Here is a 26,181-nt window from a genome sequence, read left to right as displayed (position 1 = left end):
TTAACAAAAATCACATTTTGTTATTGTCAAATTCCAGGGACTTGAAACACAAGATCCTGCCTGGTGTCTGAACTAAAGTACAAAAGGGAACCCTATTATTCCATGCTCTTTCCAAATTAAATAGTTTGCTTAAGTAAATCTGCATTTTCATTACAGCACAGAAACAGGCCCTTTGGCCCATCTAGTCCGTGCAGAACTCTTAATCTGCTTGGTCCTATAGACCTGCACCCAGACCATAATTCACCCATCCATGTACCCATCCAAATTTCCCTTCAATGTTGAAATCAAACCTGCATCCACCACTTCCACTGGCAGCTTGTTCCACACTCTCACCACCCCCTGAGTGAAGAAGTTCCCCCTCATGTTCCCCTTAAGCATTTCATCTTTCATCCTTAACCAATGAACTCCAGTTCCAGTCTCACCCAGAATCAGTGGAAAAAACCTGCTTGCATTTACCATATCTATACCCCTCAGAATTTTGATAATCTTTCACTTCTGCTTCGTATTCATACCATCATAAATCTTCTTTTCCATCTTAGGATTCACACATATGACATCCTGTGCATTTTATACGCTTATAATGTTGAATCCTTAAGTCTATTCTGCTGGAGAGAGAGCTGCTTACGCAAACTATGTACAAGCTGCTGCTGACCTTGTCTTCTGAGGCAATAGAGGACAACAGACTCGAACGTGAGATACTGGATTATGGAATCCTTGTCTCCTAGAGTAGATGCTGTATCCTGACATGATGGGACTTCCTCTCTTTAGCATTTCAGAAACAATGTATTTTATCATCAAAATTGTTCATTTCCATTGCGTAAAATGGTGTGTGATGGCATATGTCCATCTTTTTAGAGACGTAACGCTGTAAATAGCAAATGTTACAGAAAAAGTAAAAGGCAAATTGGATTTGAATCTCACAACAGCATTTCAAAAAACTCTTTAACTGTATTATCTTCAGGGCTGCCCAAATTATGTTAGGTAAAGCACAGCACTTTCCAAAACAAAACACTTAACGATTGCCTTTTTCATTTTGTACATATGGCTGCTCAACAGCAGATTCATTCATTAATATTATTTAAATGTTTAGCTCAACGTGGAAGTGAATTCTTTTTACAGTTTTAATCAATGGTAAATGAAAACCACTTGATCTGATTGAATTAGAATTTTTTTTCTCTTTACACCAATTAAATTTTGAGTTAATGTCATCCTTGTATTTTGCTTTAAGATGCATGGCTTTGGAAACATGAATATAATTTAGTGGCAAAAAGCAAAATATTAAAAGCACAGGCAGCAACAAATGTCTGAATTTTCAGATATTGCTACTGTCAATTCCAATTTTAGCTTCATTTTATTTATTCACGACATGGACAATGTCAGCATTTGCTATCCATCCCTGATTACTAAATCAACCTTGCTCCTAAGTTTGCAAATTACTGAAAAGATTCTTGAGAAAAGGCTGATGAATTCATTTAAAATTATGTTTTTACATAGGCAAGTTTTGACAAATGAGTTCAAAGTTCAAAGTAAAATTTATCATCTGAGAACATACATGTCACCACATACAACCCTGAGATTATTTTTTCTACAGGTATACTTAGCAAATCTATAGAGCAGTAAATATAAACTGTAAACATCAGGAACTTAACTGTAAACAAGCTGTGCAAATGCAAATATAAATAAATAGCAATAAATAACGAGTATGAAATAACAATCTAACAGAGTCGTTAAATGAGTGCAGCTACCCCCTTTTGTTCAAGAGACTGATGGTGGAGGGGTAGTAACCGTCCTTGAACCTGGTGTTGCCAATCCTGAGACACCTGTACCTTCTACTTAATGGCGACACCATCCTCTCCCTCCAAAAAACAGAACCAAACCAATACATTAAGCCCCACATGTAAATCATCTCTTTTAACCCCTTCTCTCAAAGCAGTAAAACTGCAATTGTACAATAGGCCGGTCAAGGGTAGATTATAAAATTAACCCCTTATTTTCATTTAAAATAATAACGCTACTTTTTCACTTACCAGGAATAGTTAAAACTTGGTGAACAATAAAATAATTCTTACTCTGACTGAAGTTGCAGCATGACTCTTTGTTATGAATGCAGTACTTCATCTTTTGCTTTGCAATATTCTGTCTTTATATAAAATACCCTGAAGATATAGGAAAGTGACAGTCCCTAACTCAACTAGCTGCACAATAAACCTAACACTGATTGTAATGTGCAGAGAAAACCCTGAGAAACAAATTGTTAGCTGGAAGTAGTTTAAAAATCCTTCTCAGTAATGTTGTTCTGTCCTACACAAAGGTTTGAGGACAAATAAGATGATCAGATAAACTGGAATGCTAAACAGCATATGTTAAGTCAAAATCTGTTGAATTTTGGTAAGACAGGAACAAAATTCATTTAAACTGAGAATAACAAATGATATTTACTGGGGGAAAAATCTCACTGAGGGACCCAAATAACATCATGAAATCCGAAAGGGAAGAAGCTAAATGAATTATCAATTTTTGAAGTTTACATCCTGTCCTAAATGTGGAGTTGATCAGGGTAGTTTTATTCAGTCTGCTCCAGTTTCTTTTCCATACGTAATTGTGGATTGGACAATTTGTACAAAATATGTGAAACACCTTCACTGAAATCTTTAAGTTACAATACAACCAAGAATTACTCTGCAGCAGCTGAAACAAAAGTAAATAACAGCAAAAATTGTAGTCCAGTAATCTATAACAAATGCAAAAGGACTTAAAAAACAGCTGCACCCGACATTTCTGAAAATTCTAAGTACCGATGCAGGAAGCAGCATTCAGGCATTTCTGAAGTAATTTAGCTTCAACAATTGCTCCTACCCAAGTAAATTATGAATATGCACTTGGCACAGGCATGTAACATTAATATGGATGGTGTAAAACCTGTAGCTTCAAAAATTCACACGAGTAACAGGTAATTAATAAATTACAGTTTATCTCCTGTATAACACATCATTTTGGCGGATGATAACCAAGTGCCATTTCGTTTTTTTATTAATTATGGGAATAAAATAAATCACTGATCACTATTTTCAAGCTCTAGGGGAAAAATCTCCCTCTCCTATTTAGATATTTAAGCACGTTGACATTCTTTCCACTTAGTTTACCATCTTTTATATTACATTATATTTCAATTTATTAAAACTTTTCATCAAACACAAAACCAGGACCAAAACACAGAGTGAATCTTCAGACCATTATACTAATAAGTTTGAAATTTCAACCATCTTGTACAAATAAGAGTGTATGCCAGGTCGTTCTTCATGAAGAAGTGGACAAAATCAGAACATACTAACACAATGACGGACCAGACCATTCCCATCCATTGAAAGAGAAGACCGTTCCCATCCTTCTGTTCCACTGGACCATGAATGACCTCTAAAATCAGCATTTCCCTTCATTAACCTCATGTGCCATTATTCCCAACATACAAACCTACTCATTGCCATCTTCAATAAATTTAGCAATGGAATTTCCACACACCTAATGGTTTGAGAAGTCTAAACCAGCACTTCTCTAAGTGGAGAAACGTCCTCTCACCTGAGTCTTGAACGGCAATCAGATTGTGGCACTTTCCTCTAGGTACACTAAACAGTTCAGACATCTCCCTTGCAACAACTTCTCATGAAAATTTTTTAATGTTTCAGTGGTATGACCTCTCATTCTTTTAAACACTGGAGTACAGGCTTAGCCTGCTTAATCTCTACCATCTCAAGATCCAGACTGCAGCGTGCTTAGAAGGGTAAGAATTACCAGCTACTGCTTTTGCAGCAACATATAAAACAAACATCAGAAGGAATAAATCACTCTCGTTTCGATTTTTGGAACAAAACTCCTGAGTAAGTGAACATAAAGATGCCTAAAGGATCTATGGCTCCATTTCTAAGACAACTACAACAAGCAGTTTAACCTAGTTATAGCAAAGTGTATCTGCAGCATTGGAGCTGGATGCAGTCACCTCTCCCCCCCCCCCCCCCACCATAATTTGGCAATGTTACTGTCCCACTTTTAAAGTAACAATGGCAATTTTGCATCTGTTTTAGATTAACTGGAAGCATATCTGGGCAACTGCAGAAAACTACGCCAAAGGATATAACTTAACTGAGAGCCAATCTGCACCACAAATTTCAGCTGTGAACTGATGGTTCCTCTAGCATCTTATTGTTTTAACGCCTTAGCTCAATGATATAACATGTATTAAAAACATTAAAGAGTAAATAATGCAGTTATTGATCTGTCCTCCAATCTAAAATACTGTAATATATTTCTGAATATACTCCTCAGTTACTAGTGAGACAGAAGAACAAATATTCCTAGAACAACATTCACTTGAACATGCTTAAATGTTGTCAGTGCTATCTCAAAATAAGTTGGGTTATTTCAGATGGGTCCAAAGGTTGGAAATTATTTCTCTCCCAACAGAACCAATAATTACAACATTCATCCAACAATGCAGTTGTAATACTCTTCCAAAAGAGTAGTAATCATTTCTATGTTTGCCCAATGGAAGAATGTTGGTTCCAATATCCTCCCAGATGGAACAGAAAGGCTTCTTATATTCTGCTAGTTAAATTAATAATACTTTCATTCAGAATAAAAGTCGACGAAAAAATGCGATTTCCCCAAAATGTGTGAAAGTGAACTTCAAGAACATGTTTAATATGCACCAAAGAAAATACCATTATCAAGAACTCCGATTGGAAATCTTGTTCTAAAAAAATGCCTGTCTCAGTAAGTAGGATTTCCAAATCAAAGGTGTAAAACTGATTTAAAGAATTGTGCTTAACTATTATTAATTCTCATTTGGTCCAAGATCTTAACCTCCTTTATTTTATTTGTGTTCAAACGAATTCGTACCAAGCGAGTGTTCATTGGCATTTTAACGCAGTATTTTAATTTCAACGTGCAGAGAAGTCTCGTTATCAACATGCAAGCTGGACAACGCAAATCTAAAACCGAGTTAAATCAATTTTCTTCCGTGTGAAAACGATACGGATCGTTGACGGAACACTGGGCTCCTACCTGAGGAAGTGCCCGGTGTGCCGGGGTTGGAGGACAAGCCCGATCCCCCGGTGCCCAGCGCACACGAACTGTTGGGTGTTGCATTCTCGCGCTTGATGAGCAGCTCGGCGGCTCCGGGCAGCGGAATGGGTCGGCTGATGCCCAGTTCCTCCTCTTGAGCCTGCTGTCTCCTGAGGGCCACCTGCAAGGGGAAACAGCCAGTTCAGCGCCGGCGAATGCGCGTCTGATCACACGGGTTTTTAAACAAACTTTTTGTACTGGGGCAGTAAATGCAGACTCACCGATTAGTTTCTACTTACAAATGACTTTATTTTGTTCCTAAAATTTGCTTTAAAACTAAATTCATAGTGTTTAAACAACGACTTTCATTAAATTAACGACTAAAACAGAAAGATTTGCTTCGAAAGCGGCACGCTGATTTTGCAGAATAAATATTTAACATTCAGTGATTTTTCTTATGCAGTCATGAAACATCACCAATAGATTATTGGAACCTAATTAATGATGAACGTGCTACAGAATTACACCAATATATCGCTCCGTTATTATTATAAAATTATCAACAGTGATTCATAATGAATATTAGAGTAAAACGGGCAGAACGGAAAATGTTTATTTTGGAGAAGGCTGCACATTTTTAAAGAGACATTGGTTTACACCAACAGATCCACAATTCAAAAATAAATCAATTTCACGTGAGTTTACAAATTTACAAGTCATGACATTCCAGTAGAAGTTTTTAAACAGAAATTCACATTAAATTCAAAAGGTACATTTCAAGTTACATTATAATTCACGATGCGTTCGAATGCAATTCCCTAGTATCGCTGTATTTTTTTTCTCCATGACCGGATACAAAAATAACAGCTATTCATTATTAACGTTTAAATTCCAAAAAGTGGAAGTGATACAGTAAAATACAACTCAATCCTAAGGATTTTTATGGAACCGCAATCATGTGCCATTTAAATCATTTGTCCTAATACATTGTAATACTGTAATTTTATTTGAGAGCTGAAATTTCAAAGCAATGCTCGCTGCAGCTATTTCATTGGCAGTTGCGACCATAATCGATTTTGAAACACAGAGTGAAATTTTTAATATAGAATAGCGGGAATGGTATTGCAATCGTCGTCTACAAATTGATTTGAAATGCGAATTATTTGATTGATTAGAGATTTATGTATAACTAAGGTTTATAGAATTATCCTATTATGGATGCAACGAACAGGTCTATTTCATTTGAGATTTCATTATATGTTACAACAATCGTACGGGCATTATCTGATTCAGTATCCGGTTTATTATTATATATAACACGAAATCTGTTGTTTTGTCGCAATAGTATGTGCAGGATATAAAAAATACCAAGTTACAATAATAATTAGTGCATGCTGATTCTCTATCTAACGCCGATGTTTCTCAGCTATGGAATGGAAAGGGGGGGGGGGTATAACCGACATTTCCCCACTTCTGCCCGAGTCAGCGCCCCTCCATGCCCCCGATCCATTACAATGCTGCAATGAATTACCTGTGCTGCCATGACCCGCTGTCTCTCTGCGATCAAGTTGCATTTCTTACATTGGCACTCTCTCCACATGCAGAACCTCTTGTGCCCCTTCAGGGCCGACACATAGCCGTGATTCCTGCACCGAGCACACTTGGGAAGGCGAGGTGACTTCTTCGATGCGGGCGACACCGCGCCCGAGTTCAAGCCTTTGGAGTAACTGCCGTGGACGTTATTGCTGCTAGTGTTGAGGATGGAGTCGCCGTCGCCCACTCCGGCTGCAGCCGAGGCTGAAGACTTGGACCCGGCTCCGTTTGGCATCTTCCCGGCAAAAGCAAATATTTGGTGTGGGTTTGCTTATTGTAATTAATTGTTTTCTACAATTTGCAGACTTGTTACTCGGCGATGGCAAGTTGTAACAAAGTTTTGGGTTGTTGCGAGGTCGGGCTCCCTCTCCCTACCACGGTCCCTGCAAACGGACTGAAGCGTCGAGCAGAAAATTGGCGGCTTTTTTTTTGCTACTGTTGGTGTTCCGGATCCTCCGTGCGAGGTCCGCGTCACGTGACGCGGGCTTCTCGCCGCCCATTGGCTCCCCGCTCGTCCGGGCTCCCGCGCTCCAGCCCTGCACGATCGGGACAGAGTGGAGGGAGCGGCGACCGAGTGAATGCAGCCTCCAACGAACTTCGGTCGCCTGTCCTCGGAGACTGCATGCTACTTTGGAGAACTGCAGCGTGGCATTGCAAAAGACATTTGTTGAAACGTAAAAGTTTGACTGATTAAACGAGCAACGTTCAGTGGTTTGGGACCCATTGAAGATCGCAACAAACTCAATTATACAAAATCTCATCTGCAAATTAGCCAGGATAATGAAGCAATAGATATTACAAAATACACAAATGTGTAAACCATGTGCATCAATCTCACTAAAATTATGTTTAATAATCAGTTTAGGAAGAGGAACTTAAAACACACACACTGATGTAGGGCTCTATGACCGACATGCGCTGCATTTCGAAAGTTTGAATCCTGATTATCCTGTCAACATTTCTCGGTGCTTTGGTGCTGGAAAGTTTGTAAAATTTTATCTTGTTTCTGCATAAATATGACCTAAAACGTCATCGGGTCTTCACATTAGTCCTAAAACTAGATAGAGAACCCAATTAAATGAATAACACAAAAACATTATACTTGTTCATTTATTTATTGAGAAAATTGATCCAATATTACGTGTATCTGTTGGGAAAAGTATGTGCACCTTTGCTTTCAGTAACTGGGTGTGACCCCCTTGTACAGCAGTAATTTCAACCAAACACTTCCTGTAACTTGATCAGTCCTGCAGATCGGTGTGGAGGAATTTTAGTCGAATTTTTATTACAAAACTGCTTCGACTTTGGGATGGTGATGGCTTCCTTGCATGAACTGCTTGCTTCAGGTCTTTCCACAGCATTTCTACAGGATTAAGGTCAGGACTTTGACTCAGCCATTCCAAAACATGAATCTTCTTTTTAAACCATTCTGTTGTTGATTTACTCTTGTCTTTTAGATCATTGTCTTGTTGCATCATCCAACTTCTATTAAGCTTCAGGTGACAGACTGCTACCCTGACATTCTCCTGTAAAAATGTCTTGATACCATTTTGAATGCATTGCTCCCTCAAGGATTACAAGCTGTCCAGGCCCTGAGGCAGCAAAGCAGCCCCACACCATGATTCACCTTCTACCATTCTTCAAAGTTGGGATGAGGTTTTGGTGTTGGTGTACAGTGCTTTATTCCCGTCAAACATAGCAATGTGCATTTCTGCCAAAAAGTTCAATTTTTGTCTCAACTGTCCACGGAACATTGTCCCATAAGTGTTGTGGAGCATCCAGGTGGTCTTTGAGATGTGCAACAATTTTTTTTGGAGAGCAGTGGTTTTTTCTGTGATCTCCTTCCATGAACACCATTCTTGTCTAGTGTTTTTCTTGTAGTGGAAACATGAACAGGGATTTTAGCAAGTTCTGGAGATTTCTGCAGGTATTTTGCTGTTACCTCCTTCAGCATTTCACATTGTGCTCTTGGTGTGATCTTTGAGGATGCCCATTCCTAGGGAGAGTAGCAACAGTACTGAATCACCTCCATTTGTAGACAATTTCTCTTACTGTGGACTGATGAACACTGATGTCTTTAGAAATGCTTTTGTAGCCATTTCCAGCTTCATGCACCTCTACAATTATTCTTCTAAGGTCCTCTGAAAGTTCTATTCATTGAGGCATGGTGCACATAAACTGATTTTTCTTGAGAAGAGCAGGCTCTGTCAGTAACCTGACTTTGTGTGTCTTTTTTATAGGGCAGGGCACCTCTACAACCCACACCTCCAATCTCATCTCATTGATTGGAACACCCGACTCCAGATTGCTTTTGTAGAAGGCATTACATCAGAGGTTCACGAACTTTTTTCAACAAATACATGTAATATTGGATCATTTTCTCAATAAATAAATGAACAAGTATAATGCTTTTTGTGTTATTAATTTAATTGGGTTCTTTTTATCTAATTTTATGATTTACATGAAGATTTGATCACATTTTAAGTCACTTTTATGCAGAATTAGAGAAAATTCTACAATGTTCACAAACTTTCCAGCACCACTGTATATCATTTTATGCTGCTGAGTATACCCCTGACAGTTGTGATCATTAGATACACATAGCTGCCTTAGTTTAACTTAGTTCAGATATCAACTATTAGACAATAGACAATAGTTGCAGAAGTAGACCATTCGGCCCTTCGAGCCTGCACTGCCATTTTGAGATCATGGTTGATCAACTACTATCAATACCCGGTTCCTGCCTTGTCCCCATATCCCTTGATTCCCCTATCCATAAGATACCTATCTAGCTCCTTCTTGAAAGCATCCAGAGAAGTGGCCTCCACTACCTTCCGAGGCAGTGCATTCCAGACCCCCACAACTCTCTGGGAGAAGAAGTTTTTCCTTAACTCTGTCCTAAATGACCTACCCCTTATTCTCAAACCATACCCTCTGGTACTGGACTCTCCCAGCATCTGGAACATATTCCCTGCCTCTATCTTGTCCAATCCCTTAATAATCTTATATGTTGCAATCAGATCCCCTCTCAATCTCCTTAATTCCAGCGTGTACAAGCCCAGTCTCTCTAACAGCTCTGCGTAAGACAGTCCAGACATCCCAGGAATTAACCTCGTGAATCTACGCTGCACTTCCTCTACAGCCAGGATGTCCTTCCTTAACCCTGGAGACCAAAACTGTACACAATACTCCAGGTATGGTCTCACCAGGGCTCTGTACAAATGCAAGAGGATTTCCTTGCTCTTGTACTCAATTCCCTTTGTAATAAAGGCCAACATTTCATTAGCCTTCTTCACTGCCTGCTGCACTTGCTCATTCACCTTCAGTGACTGATGAACAAGGACTCCTAGATCTCTTTGTATTTCTCTCTTACCTAACTCTACACCGTTCAGATAATAATCTGCCTTCCTGTTCTTACTCCCAGTGGATAACCTCACACTTATTCACATTAAACGTCATCTGCCAAGTATCTGCCCACTCACCCAGCCTATCCAAATCACCCTGAATTCTCCTAACATCCTCATCACATGTCACACTGCCACCCAGCTTAGTATCATCAGCAAATTTGCTGATGTTATTTTCAATGCCTTCATCCAAATCGTTAACGTAAATTGTAAACAGCTGTGGTCCCAATACCGAGCCCTGTGGCACCCCACTAGTCACCACCTGCCATTCCGAGAAACACCCATTCACCGCTACCCTTTGCTTTCTATCTGCCAACCAGTTTTCTATCCATGTCAATGTCTTCCCCCTGATGCCCTGAGCTTTGATTTTACCCACCAATCTCCTATGTGGGACCTTATCAAATGCCTTCTGAAAATCGAGGTACACTACATCCACTGGATCTCCCCCGTCTAACTTCCTGGTTACATCCTCGAAAAACTCCAACAGATTAGTCAAGCATGATTTGCCCTTGGTAAATCCATGCTGGCTCGGCCCAATCCTATCACTGCTATCTAGTTAAGATAATACTCAACAATTCATTCCTCCCACACTTGCATCATCTAATTGAACCAGGCTTATATAATTCCTGGTACATTCCACCGGCACGTTATTCACTAAACATGACTTTTGTGATGAATTGCTGAACAGCAGAGCAGAATCTGTCTTCACAGGATGAATGTACAATTTGAAGGATCTGTATCCAGAACACTAATGTGTCATCTTCTGATGCTGAACTTATGTTGTTAGGTCTGTAAGACCGTGACATCTCTAGGATCAGAGAGAACAACAACAAAAAATCAATGAGGTTGGTGGTGGCTGTGGGGATTGTGGGTCATTCGGAAAAGTGAGTAAGTGAGCAGAGGGGAGAAAGGAATGACACAAATTTGCTACACAGGCTGCATCAATTATGGCTCTCTTCTGAGTTCTGGGTTCAATTCCTTCCTCCCAGGCTTGATCTCAAAAATGTTCCGCAAGAGCATGAGAGTGCAGCAAATGTAGAAGATGTTCAACCAAGCACTCTTCTGCTCTCGCCAATGGATGAGAAAGATAAATGCCTAGTGTTAGTAATAGCATGTTGTTTGGTCATTATTACGTTGCTATTTCACAGAGAGAGCTGTGCAGAAGTTAGGTGCCATGTTTCAGGCAACAACAGTTCAATTTTGAAAGTACCTTGTTAGCTATAGACGATGTGGAACATTTTGAAAGATGAAAAATGAATTTAATTTTTTGTTCTTGTCCTAACTCTTTCAAGAATGAAGACTCTGGCCCTTTTAAAATGCAGTTTTATGCTGTTTTTATTCTGTTGTTTGTTAAACTGTATCTGATCTAATCTTACACATAGTATAATACACATCTCAATAGAAAATGTATATAAATAAATTATACCCATTGAAGGTTAAAGGCTTACTTTAAACCAAAATTAGACAAAGTTAGGGGATAACTTGTTTTTTATTTGGTAGTTAGCAACATTTAACGAGGCTGAAAATGCCAGGACTCTTCTATTATCTTTCTCTTAAATATTTGTTATTCTGTTGAATGTTTAGGGATTATGTTTTGCTAAACAGATTCATTATGATAGCAAAGCAAATAAGAACGTTTCCACCCAATCAAATGGCATTTGCAAATTCGACAAACTGACCAGTTAAAATTTATCTTAAAGTTATTTTATGCCTTTTCTATATTAACACCACTCTTGGAGTACTGTATTGTGTGCAGTCTGGTCACACCATTTTAGTTGGGATATGGAGAATATGAAAAGTGTGCAGAAGAGGTTTACCTGGAAGCTACTTGGATTAGAGGGTGTGAGCAATCAGTAAAGGTTGCATTGTCAATAGCGTAGAATACTCTGGATAGCGTAGAAGACTGCAAAGAATACTGAAGAATATAGATCAGTTGCAGACATGAGCGGAAAAATGGCTGATGGGGTTTAACCTGGCCAAATGTGAGGTGTTGCACCTTGGTAGATCAAATGTAAAGAGACAAGGCCCTTAAAAATGATGATGAGCAGAGGAATTTTGGGGTCCAAGTTCATAGCTCCCTGAAAGTGGCAATACAGGTTGATAGGGTGGTTGAGTAGGCATATAGCATGCTTCACTTTATTAATCAGGGCATTAAGTTCAAAAGCCAGGAAGTTATGTTGCAACTTTATAAACTCAATTTAGATCATATCTGGGGTATTGCATACAGCTCTGGTCACCCTGTTATAGGGAGAACGTTGAGGCTTTGGAGAGGATGCAGAAGTGATTTACCAGGATACTGTCTGGTTTACAAAGCATGTGCTATACTGACAGGTTGGACAAACTTGGGTTGCTTTCTCTAGAGTGGTGGAGGTTGAGGGAAGATCTGATAGAGATTTATAAGATTTTAGGAGGCACAGATAGAGTAGCAAACTGTATCTTTTTTTGCCAGGGTTGAAATGTCTAATACCAGAGGGCATGCATTTGAGGTGAAAAGGGAATGTGAGGGGCAAGTTTTTTTACACAGAGTGTGATAGGTGCCTAGAATGCCCTGGCCGGGGTGGTGGTAGGAGCAGATACATTAGGGACTTTTAAGATACATTTAGGTGGGCACATGAGTGTGTGGAAAATGGAGGGATATGACATTGTGTCACAGAAGCCATGAGTTTAGTTGGCCATTTGATTACTAATTTAATTTGTTCAGCACTACATTGTCAGCCAAATATCCTTGTACTGTACTGTTCTATGTTTTTCCTAGAGCATCAGAGGCTGAGCGATGGGGATCTGATAGGGGTTTTTAAATGTGAGGAGCATGCATTGCATAGATAGTAAGAATCTTCCCCCAGGTTAGAAATGTGAAGTACCTGAGGACATGCGTTTAAGGTTGATTGAGGGGGGAGGGGTGCAATTCAAAATTGAAGAATAAGGCAAGTTTATTACACAGAGAGTAATATTTTGAGATTTACTGGGATTGTTGTATATGTATATATGTGTGTGTATGTGTATATACACACACACACACACACACACACACACACACACACACACACACACACACACACACACACACATATATAAATATATATATATATATATATATATATATATATACATATATAAGCATTGCGCAGGACCCCTACCACCCATCCCACAATCTCTTTGACCCACTACCATCAGGAAGGAGGTATAGGAGCATCAGGACTAGTTCTGCCAGACTGGGTAACAGTTTCTTCCCTTGGGCTGTGAGACTAATGAATATCCTGCCACTGCCACCAAACTGTTTACCTGTACTGCACCCTGCATGCACTTTGAATTGTATTTTACAAATTTCTTTGTGGCAATATTATGCTTTATGTGCTTTGTGTGATATACGGTGTGTTTTGTGGGTGCACCCTTGTTCTGAGGCGCATTATTTTGTTTTGTTCTGAGTAAGTACAGTCAGTTGACAATAAACTTGAACTTAAACTTGATAGTGTTCAAAGAATGTCAGGTAGATCAGATGGTATTAGAGGTAGACATCTCAGCCTGCTCTGTGAGCTATCTGAATCTAGCTGGGAGTGAAAGAGGAGAACTACCTCTAACAATGAGGAGCTTTGTCTTTGGCTACAAGAAAATGTGCAGCCAAATTCTACCCAAGGAGATCCTTGTTTACATCAACGTGGACGTAAAGAGGACTGAGTATTTCAAGTTTGAGGAATGAATGTCACCAATAACCTGTCCTAGTCCAACCATGTTGATGCTATGGCCAAGAAAGCTCACCAGCACCTCTACTTCCTCAGGAGAATAAAGAAAATTGGCATGCCCCTTTTGACCCTCAACAATTTTTATCAATGCACCATAAAAAACATCCTATCCCGATGCACTGTGGCTTGGTACGGCAACTGCGCTGCCCGTGACCGCAAGGAACTGCAAGTGTTGTGGACACAGCTCAGCACACCACAGAAACCAACCTCCACTCTATGGAAAATATCTACACTTCTCTCGGCCGCAGTAAGGCAGCCAGCATACTCAAAGACCCAACCTATCCTAGACATTCTCTCTTAACCCGTTTCCCATTGTCCAGATGCTACAAAAGCCTCAAACCTTGTACCACCAGGGTCAAGGGCAGCCTCTATCTCACAGTTAACAGAACTTCGAAAGAATTTCTTGTACAATAAGATGGACTCTTAACCTCACACTTATTGTGCCCTTGTACTTTTTGTCTTCGTGCACTGTTCTTTCTTTGTTACTCTTTATTCTGCAGTCAGTTATTAGATTACCTTGTACTACCTCAATGCACTATTACAATGTAGAGATCAGTATCAAACAGAATCAGGTTTAATATCACCAGCATTTGTCATGAACTTTGTTAACTTTGTGGAAGGAGTACAATGTAATACATAATAATAGAGGAAAAAATGGTGAATTACAGTATAAATTTATATATTAAATAATTAAAAACATCATTGTTTGTGCATTCATCACTCAACTGCTTGTGAGAAAGCCTAAAGGCCACATTATTTCTGAAAGTTTATTCTTCCTCTGTTCAGTCCAAAACTGCTTTGATGCCGAACATTGTACGTTCTTGTAAACTGGAGCTTTAGCTTCCATTTCAAACATAGAACATAAAATAGAACAGTACAACACAGTACAGGCTCTTCAACCCTTGATGCTATACCAACCTTTTAACCTACTCTAAGTTAATATAACCCTTCCCTCAACATTGCTTTCCATTTTTCTTTCATCCATGTGCCTATTGAAGTCTCTTAAATATCCCTAGCATACAGTATCTACCTCTATCACCACCCCTGGCAGCACATTCCACACACCCACCACTCCCTGTCTAAAATCCAATCTCTGACATCTCCCCTGTACTTCCCCCCAGTCATCTTAAAATTATGCCCCTCGTACTATCTATTTCCACCCTGGGCAAAAGTCTCTGGTAGTCCACTATGCCCCTTATCTTATACACCTCTATTAAGTCAGAGATGCACAGAACGTACTTTCATTCTGCACTACAGAAGGCTCCTTAGCAGATGCCCCTAGAGCTGTCAATTGCTCTGTGGTGCTTCCTGATCAAATACAAAAACTAGTTGACGCATTCACACATCCAGCTAGAACCTGCTGATTATTTAGACACAGTTTAATAACTCTTTCAGATGAAACTGCCTGAATGCAATCCCCTTTGATTAAAAAAAAGGATTGTATTGAAAATCTCTATGAGCTGGAGCCAAGATGTCTCTTTGTCAGGAGAGTTACTGCATCTATGTTACCAGCAGAACCTCATTCCCTCTAGGAGTGAACCATAATACACTTAATATCCCAATGGCAATATCATTAAGTTTATGGCTCTAATGGAAGTAGACAGTTTAAGGTAGCGATGGCCTTGGAGAGTCCATGGACAAGGAATGTCTGTTACATGGATTGACTGCAGACGCTAAGGCTCTTTTTCCTATAGCAAAGAAAGTTGAGCAGAGGTTCAATGGAAGGTTTCAGGATCATAAAGAACTATACAATGTAAATAAAGAGCTGTGTGGAAGGTCAATAAGAAGACCCCAGATTTGAAGAGCCCAGCATCAGGTAACATAAAAATAAAATAATTTTTAACTCATTAAGTGGTTATAGTTTATAATGCTTGAAAGAGTATTGGAAAGTTCAAGAATGGCTTTCAAAAATAAATTGTACAGTAAGTGCTTGAATGTGAAAATACTGCAACATTATGAGGAAAGAGACAGGAAATCGAATCAATTAGATTGCTCACCCAGAGAAATAACACCAATTTGATGGGTTAAATGGCCTCCATTTCTACTCTGAAACTGGTATCATTTTCAGAATTTGCCATCTTTAAGATGAGAAGGTGAAATCCAGAATTGTGGTTCAGTTGAACACAAATGATTCCATAAGATTATTCAAAGAATTCAAGAAAAATTCTCCCCGTGTCTTTATAAGCACTCGTCCTTCAGCCAGAACAAATAAAAATGGGTTAACTTGTCATTACTTGTGCAGTTGTTTGTGTGATCTTACTATAAAAAGAATGGTTGTACATTTTCCTACAAAATTGCAGTAATGCCACTTAATTGTAGGGATATGGTTATGCTTAGACTTCAAAGGTGTAAAGGAAATATAATTGAAAGTTCTTTATTTTATTTGAGAAGTATATTTACTGCTAACAAATATTGTTAGTGATACAAAACGATGAGATAATTAACATATTAGTCATATTTAATCAAATTACAGCACAGAAAGAAAAAAACTGACAACAAATTATGACAACGTATTTAAATACTTCTGAAACATCCATAACATTTTAAAGAAAAGGCACATTAAAAGCTAAAAACAGTCAATATTCCAAATGTAAATGAATACCAGCAAAAGAAAAAAAAGGAACTAATGTCCCAGAGATGACTGAGAACAGAGTTGGGTTTTAACATTCGAAGATTTAACAAGCATCATAAAGGTGCATTGTTGCCAAAGAAGACTTGGCTGAAGAGCAAGGTCAACGTGATCTAACCCATGTCCCTCTTGTTATCGAACAGATGGCTCAGTGTTGTACTCACTCCATTGTTTTATTACACATTCTGATTATGACTCCACGTTGGGGTTCCTTCTTTTCATTTTCAACTATCTTGTTTTGGAAAAAAAAATTTGGTGTACTTTTTTAAACCGTATTGATAATATACAAATAACTTTTGCTTCTATCTTTAAATCTTGACACTGCAATATTCCCAGGAAGGCTATCATGTTGAGAACTAGCAGTGAAAATACAATAAACGCAGTTAAATGTCGCTTAATTGTTCCTTGACTAGGTTTCACAGACAAAGCTGATTTTTGCTGGACATTCTTGTTGCAGTAGGAAGGTGATGGTGGCTTGCTTGACTCAGTTAAAATACTTGCTAGGTTACCTTAGAACTAAGTTAAGACTCATTGATTATAAATTATAACTGGGATTGACTAATAAATTCTGAGGATTAATGTGCTGGCCGTGTGTAACCATGACTGTCTAGAGTCTTGGAAGATAGTGTTATGATGGTGCTTGTAGGTGCCAAGGTGTTGTAGCCTGTCATTGTTGGTTACCAATGTTGTGGGTCTGTCATGATCACTTGTGTTTCTTGATCTTAATTAACAGCACAAGAATTATCACATATATGAAATAACCCGACAGCTTCTGAATAATATTTTATCTTTTCAAAATGTTTCTTTTTACTTCTAGATTTTTTAAAAGTAAATTCAATTCTTCATATTACTGCTCTACGATTTGAAGATTTATCCTCTGTGTTATTCAAACTAGTCTTGAAATATCACAGGTTGAGTACCCCTTAACTGAAATGCTTAATTCCGGAAGTATTTCGGATTTTGGATTATTTTTTGGATTTTGTTATATATAATAAGATAGCTTAGGATTGCCAAAATTTCCGACTCTGAATTTATGTGCTACCCGTAAGCGGTTTTTGTCTTACATTTGTTAATCACACATACTTTATGTACTTAACCGTAAAACTTAATACATATATTAATATAATGAAAATATAACGTGTGCAGGATAACAGCATTGGGAGAATACCTGAATCAGTTGTTGAACAAAAACAAACAACGGCAGGCTTTCAGTCTCCACCTATGAGCTGTGTTTTGATTAAAAGCACATATATTTGTATTTTACTTTTTTTTTAGGTTTATGTAATGTATAAAAACAAACAGCTTTGTAGGTTTTTTCTGGTATTAGATTTTCATCAGTGATGATCTTGGCAAACACATCAATGAATTTCTCTACTGCTTCATGATCTGCAGGCGCTTTATCATCAGAAATATTTAAAAATATAATGCCGTGCTTTTTCTTAAATTTCTGCAACCAGCCTGCTGAATATTCACCATTACTTTCAATTTTCAGTTCATCGAGATAGATCTTTGCTTGTTTCATGATCAGTATTAGTGGCATATGCTCACTGCTACATTGACGAATCCACTGTTTTAATACACGATCAGCATCTTCATTTTTCACCTTTGCCATGTTATTCTACTTTTCATTAACTTATGTTCATTACATATGTGAAGTCACTTTTCCCAACTGTCTGTGGTGAACAGAGACCTGGAACTTTTCCAGCGCCTTCTGGAATTTTCAATTTGTGATGTCATGTCAGTGCTCAAAAAAATTTTGGGTTTCGGGGGTTTTCAGATTTGGGACTTTTTGGATAAGGTGTACTCAACCTTTAATAACATAACCACAACCTCAAGGTGCTCAAGTAGAGCTATTTATCAAATAAATACTGAATAAGAAGTTCAAAATAATTTATGGGACAGTAGAAAGCACCTTGACCAAAATTTGACAATGTGTTCACTATTATACATCACCACTCGATTAATATGCATACATTATCTCTGTACAGCACCATTATTATTTTGAATCTGCTAATCTAATGGTGGTGTATAAAATCGTGATATTCTCTTCCAATAGATAGTCTTTCATACCAGATATGTATGAGCAAAATATCTTCCTGACAACTGTCCCATGCTAGGATTAGGTGATAGCAAAAATGCTACATTTTTATTGGAGCTGTCCATTGTTAATTGGCTTTTAAAAGTTCAAAGTTCAAAGTAAAATTTATTATCGAAGTACATATATGTCACCATATAAAACACTGAGATTTTTTTTCTTGCAGGCATACTCAGTAAATCCAAGAAACATAACCAAATCAATGAAAGACCACACCCAAAAGGACGGACAAACAACCAGTGTGCCAAAGGCACATTGTGCAAATACAAAAGAAATAATTATAATAAATAAATAATAATGAGAACATGAGATGAAGAATCCTTGAAAGTGAGTCTAAGGATTCACTGTGGGAACAGTTCAGTGATGGGATAAGTGAAGTTCAGTGAAGTTATCCTCACTGTTTCAGGAGCCTGATGGCTGAGGCATAATAACAGTTCCTGAACCTGATGGTGTGAGGTCTGAGGCTCCTGTACGTTCTTCCTGATGGCAGCAGCAAGGAGCAAGGCTGGGTGGTGGAGGTCCTTGCTGATGGATGCTGCTTTCCTGTGACAGCACTCCTTGTAGATGTGCTCAGTGATGGGGTGGGCTTTAAACGTGATAGACTGGGCTGTATCCTACTTTTTGTAGGATTTTTATAGGGCATTGGTGTTCCTATACCAAGCAGTGATGGAACCAGTCAATATACTCTCCATCATAAAAAGCATCAGGCTTTAAATATGATGCATTCCTGTTAATGGGCTGGAAATTATTGCATGAAGTGAGATACTTGGTTCCAGCTAATATGCCTACCTGGGTGTCCTCTTCTCCTTCTGTAGCAGCCTACAGCCTTCTGACCTGTAGCAGCCTATAAAACTCTACTAACATACAGAGCTAATAAGTGCTTGACATAAAAAAGTCCATGGTCATAAAATAAAATCAGTTCTTAAATCACTGCCTGTAATTTTTCTGCAAAGGACAAGTGCGAGGAAGTAAAGCAGGTCTGTGTTTTGCTTATTTGTCATTGCACGGAACTTTGCTACCATCAAACCATTAATGTCTTACTGAGGATGGGATTGAAAATAATAATGCTCCTGTTAAAACAGGTGCATTCACCACAGATATTGCAATGGAAATATATCAGCTTTCATAATCCTTTGTGTTCTTGAAGTGTTTTAGTTTATTTTATTTAAGGTTTTGATTGGTGTGCCTCTAAAGGATTTTTCAGGATGTGAGACCTTGAATCAGAGACCACCGTAACTGAAGGCTGATCATGCAATCCTTTTAGGAAGTGCCTCATAGTACTCACATCATGACAATAAACTAGCAACAAACTGGAGTTGCGTGCTAGACACATTCATTGGATAACCAATATGTCTTACCATTTGTACTTCTACATAATTCTACATCAGAAAAACCTGCATTTGGAAATTATCAAGCAAGCACTACCCTAGAAATTCCGTTGACCCAAGGACGCAGGGACATTGTCACTTTGAACAGTTCTGCCGTATTAGCAAGTTCCTGAAATACCTGAATCTCTCTCATGTCTAACTCACACGCCTCTGGATATGATGTTGTATACAGAGTGGTGTGCATGATTTATCTAGAGAAGACTGCACTGGAAGTGTAGTGAGACTGTTAAGCTTTCAGCAGTTTATTTCATTTTTGTTCCAGACATTAGTTTCTATTTTATTGGCTCCCCTTTATTCCAGAGCTGTTAACGTCTTCTGACATATTATGAAGTGATTATTCCCTTCAGCACACTTGAGGAAGGTGATGTAGACTAAATAATGGATTGTAGGATTATGAACATGGATAATATAAATAGAAACAATTTCCCAATTAACAACTGATTCTACTTCCCTTGTTTAGAAATTTAAAATGTTTGACATTTATACACAAGCTAATGAAATCCATTTGCTTCGTGGTTTGCTAAGCTGTCCATTGCAATCATATTTTCCATATTTTTGAGTTCATTCAAAAATGATTTGTATACTTTTGGGAACTGTGGACATGTTGATGACAATGTCCTTTCACTGTGCAATATTTGTTTTGGTTTTTGAAAGTAAGTGTTATGCTAAATGGGTATCTCTCTCATCAGGACTAGTTGGAGAATGAGAAAACAATTCCCAAAACTGCAAGTGGAGGTACATTTTCCAAAATTGTGCAAATGGTTAACATTCCCCTGCTGCATTTCTCTGCATTGGCAAACTCTCATAATTTATATTCCATAGTCACTTTAGCTTTGGTCCTTTTACTGTCCAGCAGATAATGTCACATTCATTATCATAGCTCATATCTACTTATTGACATAGTAACATTGAATGACTTCAACTAGCATCTGATTGGATGTCACATTGTCAAGAGAAAGTTCGGATGTCATGGATTAGAATTTGTAACATTTAGGCAGGACAGTGAGTGCTTTCATGTGCCACTGAAACGACTAAACAAGTACGCAATGTAACACACACAAAATGCTGGAGGAACTCAACAGGTCATGCAGCATCTATGGAAATGATAAACAGACGACGTCTCAGGCTGAGACCCTTTTTCAGGACTGAGAAGGAAGGGGGAAGACGCCAGAATAAAAAGCTGGTGGCGGAGGGGAAGGAGGCTAGTTGGAAGGTGATAGGTGAAGCCAAGTAGGTGGGGAAGCTAAAGGGTTGGAGAAGCAGGGATCTGATAGGAGAGGAGAGCGACCCATGGCTGAAAGGGAAGGAGGAGGGGACCCAGGGGGAAGTGATAGGCAGGTGAGAAAAGGTCAGAGTGGGGAATAGAGGAAAGGGGGAAGTGGGAGTGTTTAACTTACATTAATGGCCTATTGCATGTAAACTGCAATAATTTTCATATCATAGAATCATGGTATTATTACAGCTTAGAAGATCATTCAACCCAGTGAGTCTATATAGCCTTCTTTTAAGCAACAACTACTCAGGTTTAACCACCCCCACCCCCCCCCCCACCCCCACTCTTTCTCCACTATTCTAGAAATTATTTTCTCTTAGTGTCTTCACAATTACCTTTTCGAAGTACTAATTGATATTGTTTCTATAACCATTACGGGCAATGATTTAAAGAAATGCTTTATTGCTCTTGTGCTGTAGAATGGAAGCGGTTGCAGCATTGATTAACTATTGAAACAAAACACTTTCACTCAGTAGTGATGAATATTAAACAAATTGAAAAATATTTAAAGAGCAGGACCTGAATAAAGACTCAAGGTTGACCAGCAAAAACGTCAACAGCTATTACATTATTATACTGTTACTGAAAATATTTGTGTGTATGTGAATATCTCCGTGTGTGATTACTGATGCACTCAACCTTTCTGCTCTCTACAATTACCACCCAGACTTCAACCTCCCTTCCTTATCCAAGGTTCTTGAACATGTCATGGTATCTTAACTCTGTAACTATCTTTTGTGCAACTCCTTTGAATTCCTCCAGTTCCGTTATCTTACAAGAGTGAAACAGCTTTAAGGAATGCTTTGGATGGTATCACCTGTTACTTTGTGCTTTACCTTTTCACCACCTCCTTAATCAATGTGTAGAACTCAACCATGGCTTCCTTCTTCAATGCAACTCCACTATTGCTTAGTCTTGTGTGATTGCTTCGCATAGATCTATTCTTAAATATAGGGACGTAGCCAGCACCTCTCCAGAAAAGACTTCCTTTTCCACTGTCCTATCATAAATTAAAGGAACATAAAACTTTGTCCTTGTTTTCACAAATTTAATTTCTCTTCGGTGACATCACCTAAAAACATTGTGTCAATCTGACTCAAACACCACTGGCCTTCTTGACCAGCTAACTAACCTTAAAACTGAGAGTCTTATGGCCAGTCTTCAATGTAAAATGTCATTTTCCGCATTGACTTCAGATTTCCAACATCTGGATTTAACATTGCAGGGATCTATCCATCACTGTAGTTCCCATTACAAATTTTTTTCTTCCTGGCTACTAATTTCTTCTCTCTTCCTCTTCCCTGTCTTAGTTCGAACAGGGCTATTCATGCAAATAGGAGTAGTGTAAACTGGCAATTATGTCGGCGTGGAAATGATGAGCTTTAGGGCCCCTTTCTGTGTTATATAACTTTAACTCTTTGAACATTCCTAACTTTAATTTCATTTCAGCCTCAATATCCTCTTACTCAAAAATATTACTTTTGCTGCTTCTATCCTCCTCTGCCACTGTGGCTGCTGCTTCTGTCCTGAAACACCAAAAATTCTATCATACTTCAGATTCAACCATTTCAATCCTCTGCTTGTATTTTCTGTTGCTACTTCCTTGTGTACCCTGTTCAACACAAAGTCTAACTGGTCCTCACTCCAGTCCTTACTAACTTATGTATTTGTGTTTTCCAATGCCATCCTTGAACACTGCTGGGACATCATCGAGTACCTTGCTTAATTAGCTTCCAGTTGACTCATACAGTTTGTGGATGGATCTCCAATTAAGTTGTAGTTGTCTCAGCTAATCACTACCCCACAACGCTGGCCATTTTGTTTTTACCACATGCAAGCCCAATGTGGCTTGTCGGTTGTTATAGTTCATTGTTATGAATGTCACTCCCACAGGAATTATCTTTTCTCCAGCGTAAGTTCTTAGTTGGACATCTGCAGGCTTCAATTCAGCATCTATAAAATGGTGTTCAAACTCATTTTGTGGAATGACTGAAACAGCCAAGCCAGTGTCTAATTCCATTTTAATTAATTTGTTGTTCACTTCTAGTGTATGACATATTGCTTGTCTCTTGTTAGCTTTCACATTATAAAGCTACCCAGTCTTGTGCCACTCTCATCATCATTATCATATTTTTCTCAACAACATGCAGATTAGTGCTCTTCTTGAAACTGTAATTTGAATTTTTATCTTTTTCTCTTCACTATGCAATCCATTCATTTTTGTCCGCCCAATATGCTCTTTGTATGTGTCATACTTTGTTTAATTTTCTGCAATGTTTGCCTTTAAACCTGCATAAACTCCCTGCCAAAATGGAAACACAATTTGTTCAGCCAGGCCGGTTTCTGTTTAGACATTGCAATTATATGCATGCTCTCTTTTACCTCTGACCGCAACTCACTTGCGTCTCTGTCCATCGATGCAGCTATTTCAACTGCTTTTTTGAATGTGGGTTGTGCTTCAGTTAGGAGCTGTTTTTAATTGCTTTCCAGAGAGATTCCACAATCGATCAGTGCATCATTAAGCCCATCACTGAATTGACAATGCTCAGGCAATTTTGTCAATTCAGTTGAAATGGACTCCCCTTCCTTTTGATTCCCCTTATGAAACTAAAGTGTTCTTCAGTCAGCAATGGTTTTGGACCTGACTTTTCACAATATCAGCAAAGCTCATTTTGGTTGGTTTGGTAGGAACAGTCAAATTTCTCAGCAAACTATGTGCTTTTCCAACCCAATGCTCTCAGCAAAACTGGCATTTGTTTCTTACTGGCTGAAATGCTACTCAATTCCCTCAGTATGTATATTTCAGTTGTTTCTTGTGCAATTGAATCTGCCTATCTTTCTGATGTAGCCAGCCATTTCTGCTTTTATTTTTATTTATGATTATTATTACCCAATGCTCACTGTTTATGAACCCGTGAATTTATCAGTTTTCTGTCCTTTTTTTTAATCTCAAATGTCTTAACCCGACCATCTCTCTGCTCTTCAATGGGTAGGGAGTCATCTCAGGTTCGTTTTAAAGTTTCTTGTCGCCACTGTTATGTTTTGTAACTCCAAAGCAAAAAACTAATTGAAAGAAAAACACGGTGCCGGGAGTAACTCCATACATTTCATTTTTTATTTTAGCAAGGCGTACCCTTAATGACGTGTTGGTGTAATGACATATCCCATTCACGTACTTTTACATATAACCTGTAATGTATTGTGTAAACAACAAAGAATCTTACAAAATATTTACAATATTACTCAAATGTTACTGAAATATTAAATACACAACACTATCCTCCTAGCATTCTTTAAACGACCTGTTCACTTCCCTCTTTCCTAGATTCTTCCCCCAACCCCCATCAGGTTCCTGGTAAATGAAAATTGTGGAGTGCAGTGCAGCAGGAGAAACTCCCAGCCTAAATGTCAATGAACAGACTAACTACCATAGCCAAGGGCGGTCTTGTTTCCATGCAAAATGCAAAAGATTTTAACAAAGATTTCAGGGCTCACGATTCTTAGTCTCGACTTGATTGCTGCTGTCATTGGGGCACTTGATTGTCACTGTTGTTGGGGAGACTCTGATTTCCAACTTGTGTAATCACCCTTGGTCCATCCTAGGGACCAGTCGATCATGATTCCTCTGTCTAGCTGAAGTCCCGAGGAACAGAACAAAAGGTGCCTCAATAAATAGGGGTTCAATCCATAAGCATAGCAAGACACACAGAGACAAACTACTTGGTCTTTTGTGCTCATGTCACTGTGCCTGAGGCCAGAAAGAATCCAGTTGCTATTACCAAACATTTAACAAACCTACAGTGTAAGAATCCAGTTGGTATTAGCAAACATTTAATAAACCTACAGTGTACAACTTGCAATACACACAAAATGCTGCAGGAACTCAGCAGGCCAGGCAGCATCTATGGAAAAGAGTACAGTCAACGTTTCAGGCCAATACCCTTGGGATCGCGACTATAATCTTTTCCACTGATGCTGCCTGGCCTGCTGAGTTCCTCCAGCATTTTGTGTGTGTTGCTCTGATTTCCAGCATCTGCAGATTTTCTCTTGTCAGTGTTTAACTTGTATAGATACCTAACATACTGTGAGCTCAGAGTCAAAGTGTCACTTGGAATTGTTCAGCCTTCATTTAATATTTTTGCAAAACTTAATACACAACAACACAATGTGCCAACTAATTTACCTAAATGGGAGATAGTCTCATTTGTTCAAGCTGGGACTTGGCAGATGTAATGTGACTATGTGAGAACTATTCTTAGTCAAATATGCCTTGTTAGAAATATTTATGCTTAACAGGGTATAAACTTATGCATCCTTAGAGAGCAAATAAATATTTCCTCCTGTGGTATTTGACTGCTGGTATGATGAACAGATTGTCCTATCCAGGAGTTCTACAGAAGTGGGAGTTCCAACTCTGACGCACAGACAATCGATGGACCTACTCTGAAAGATCTGCAAGACGGAGATTACACGTACTTGGGGTATTCATAGGATCAGACCCTATCTGGTCAAGGACAGAGAACAAAGAGGCATTGAGAAAGCCAGCAAGAACTATGACACCAACAAATACAACTTGTTCTGGATGGATAGCAAAGCAGTTGTGGGACATTTTAAAGTACTATACTCTTGGTGAAATCATAGAAATTCTAAAGAAGTCAGTGGAAATAACAACTAGAATAAAAGGACAAGCATCCACTGAATTTGTTATCAGTTATGTCAGCTTTTTGACATATGTTATCTTGGAATGCCAGAGTCATCAGTTCTGAAATGTTCTCTGGAACGTCAGTGAAAACTCCCACAGGTTTCTTAGCTCTGCTGGACTGTATAACAATGTGATGGGAATTAAGTTTTCATCTGGTTCCTTCAGTACTTGATGGACTTGGTTTTACATCACAGATTTTTAAACAGTAAAGGAGAAAGAGTCACTCAACTTAAAACGTGGAAAAAGCCATGAGACTGTATAATATGATAAAATGGGAAAGCTTTCGTTTGAGTGCCAAT

The 26,181-nt window shown here is 38.6% G+C and overlaps 1 protein-coding gene across 1 annotated transcript in view; it reads right to left on the bottom strand.

Moving 5' to 3' along the window:
* Positions 1 to 26,181, bottom strand: part of LOC140741776 (doublesex- and mab-3-related transcription factor 1-like) — a 175,094-nt gene that overhangs the window by 112,987 nt on the left and 35,926 nt on the right. The window contains exon 3 of the mRNA XM_073072153.1: positions 5,059 to 5,239. Coding sequence (XP_072928254.1) covers positions 5,059 to 5,239 — 181 coding nt within the window. The remainder of the gene's footprint in view (positions 1 to 5,058; positions 5,240 to 26,181) is intronic.

This window comes from Hemitrygon akajei, chromosome 2, assembly GCF_048418815.1.
Source record: "Hemitrygon akajei chromosome 2, sHemAka1.3, whole genome shotgun sequence".
NCBI classification, from domain to species: domain Eukaryota; kingdom Metazoa; phylum Chordata; class Chondrichthyes; order Myliobatiformes; family Dasyatidae; genus Hemitrygon; species Hemitrygon akajei.
Note: the sequence above shows the minus strand (reverse complement) of the source record. Positions and strands in the feature narration are given on the sequence as shown.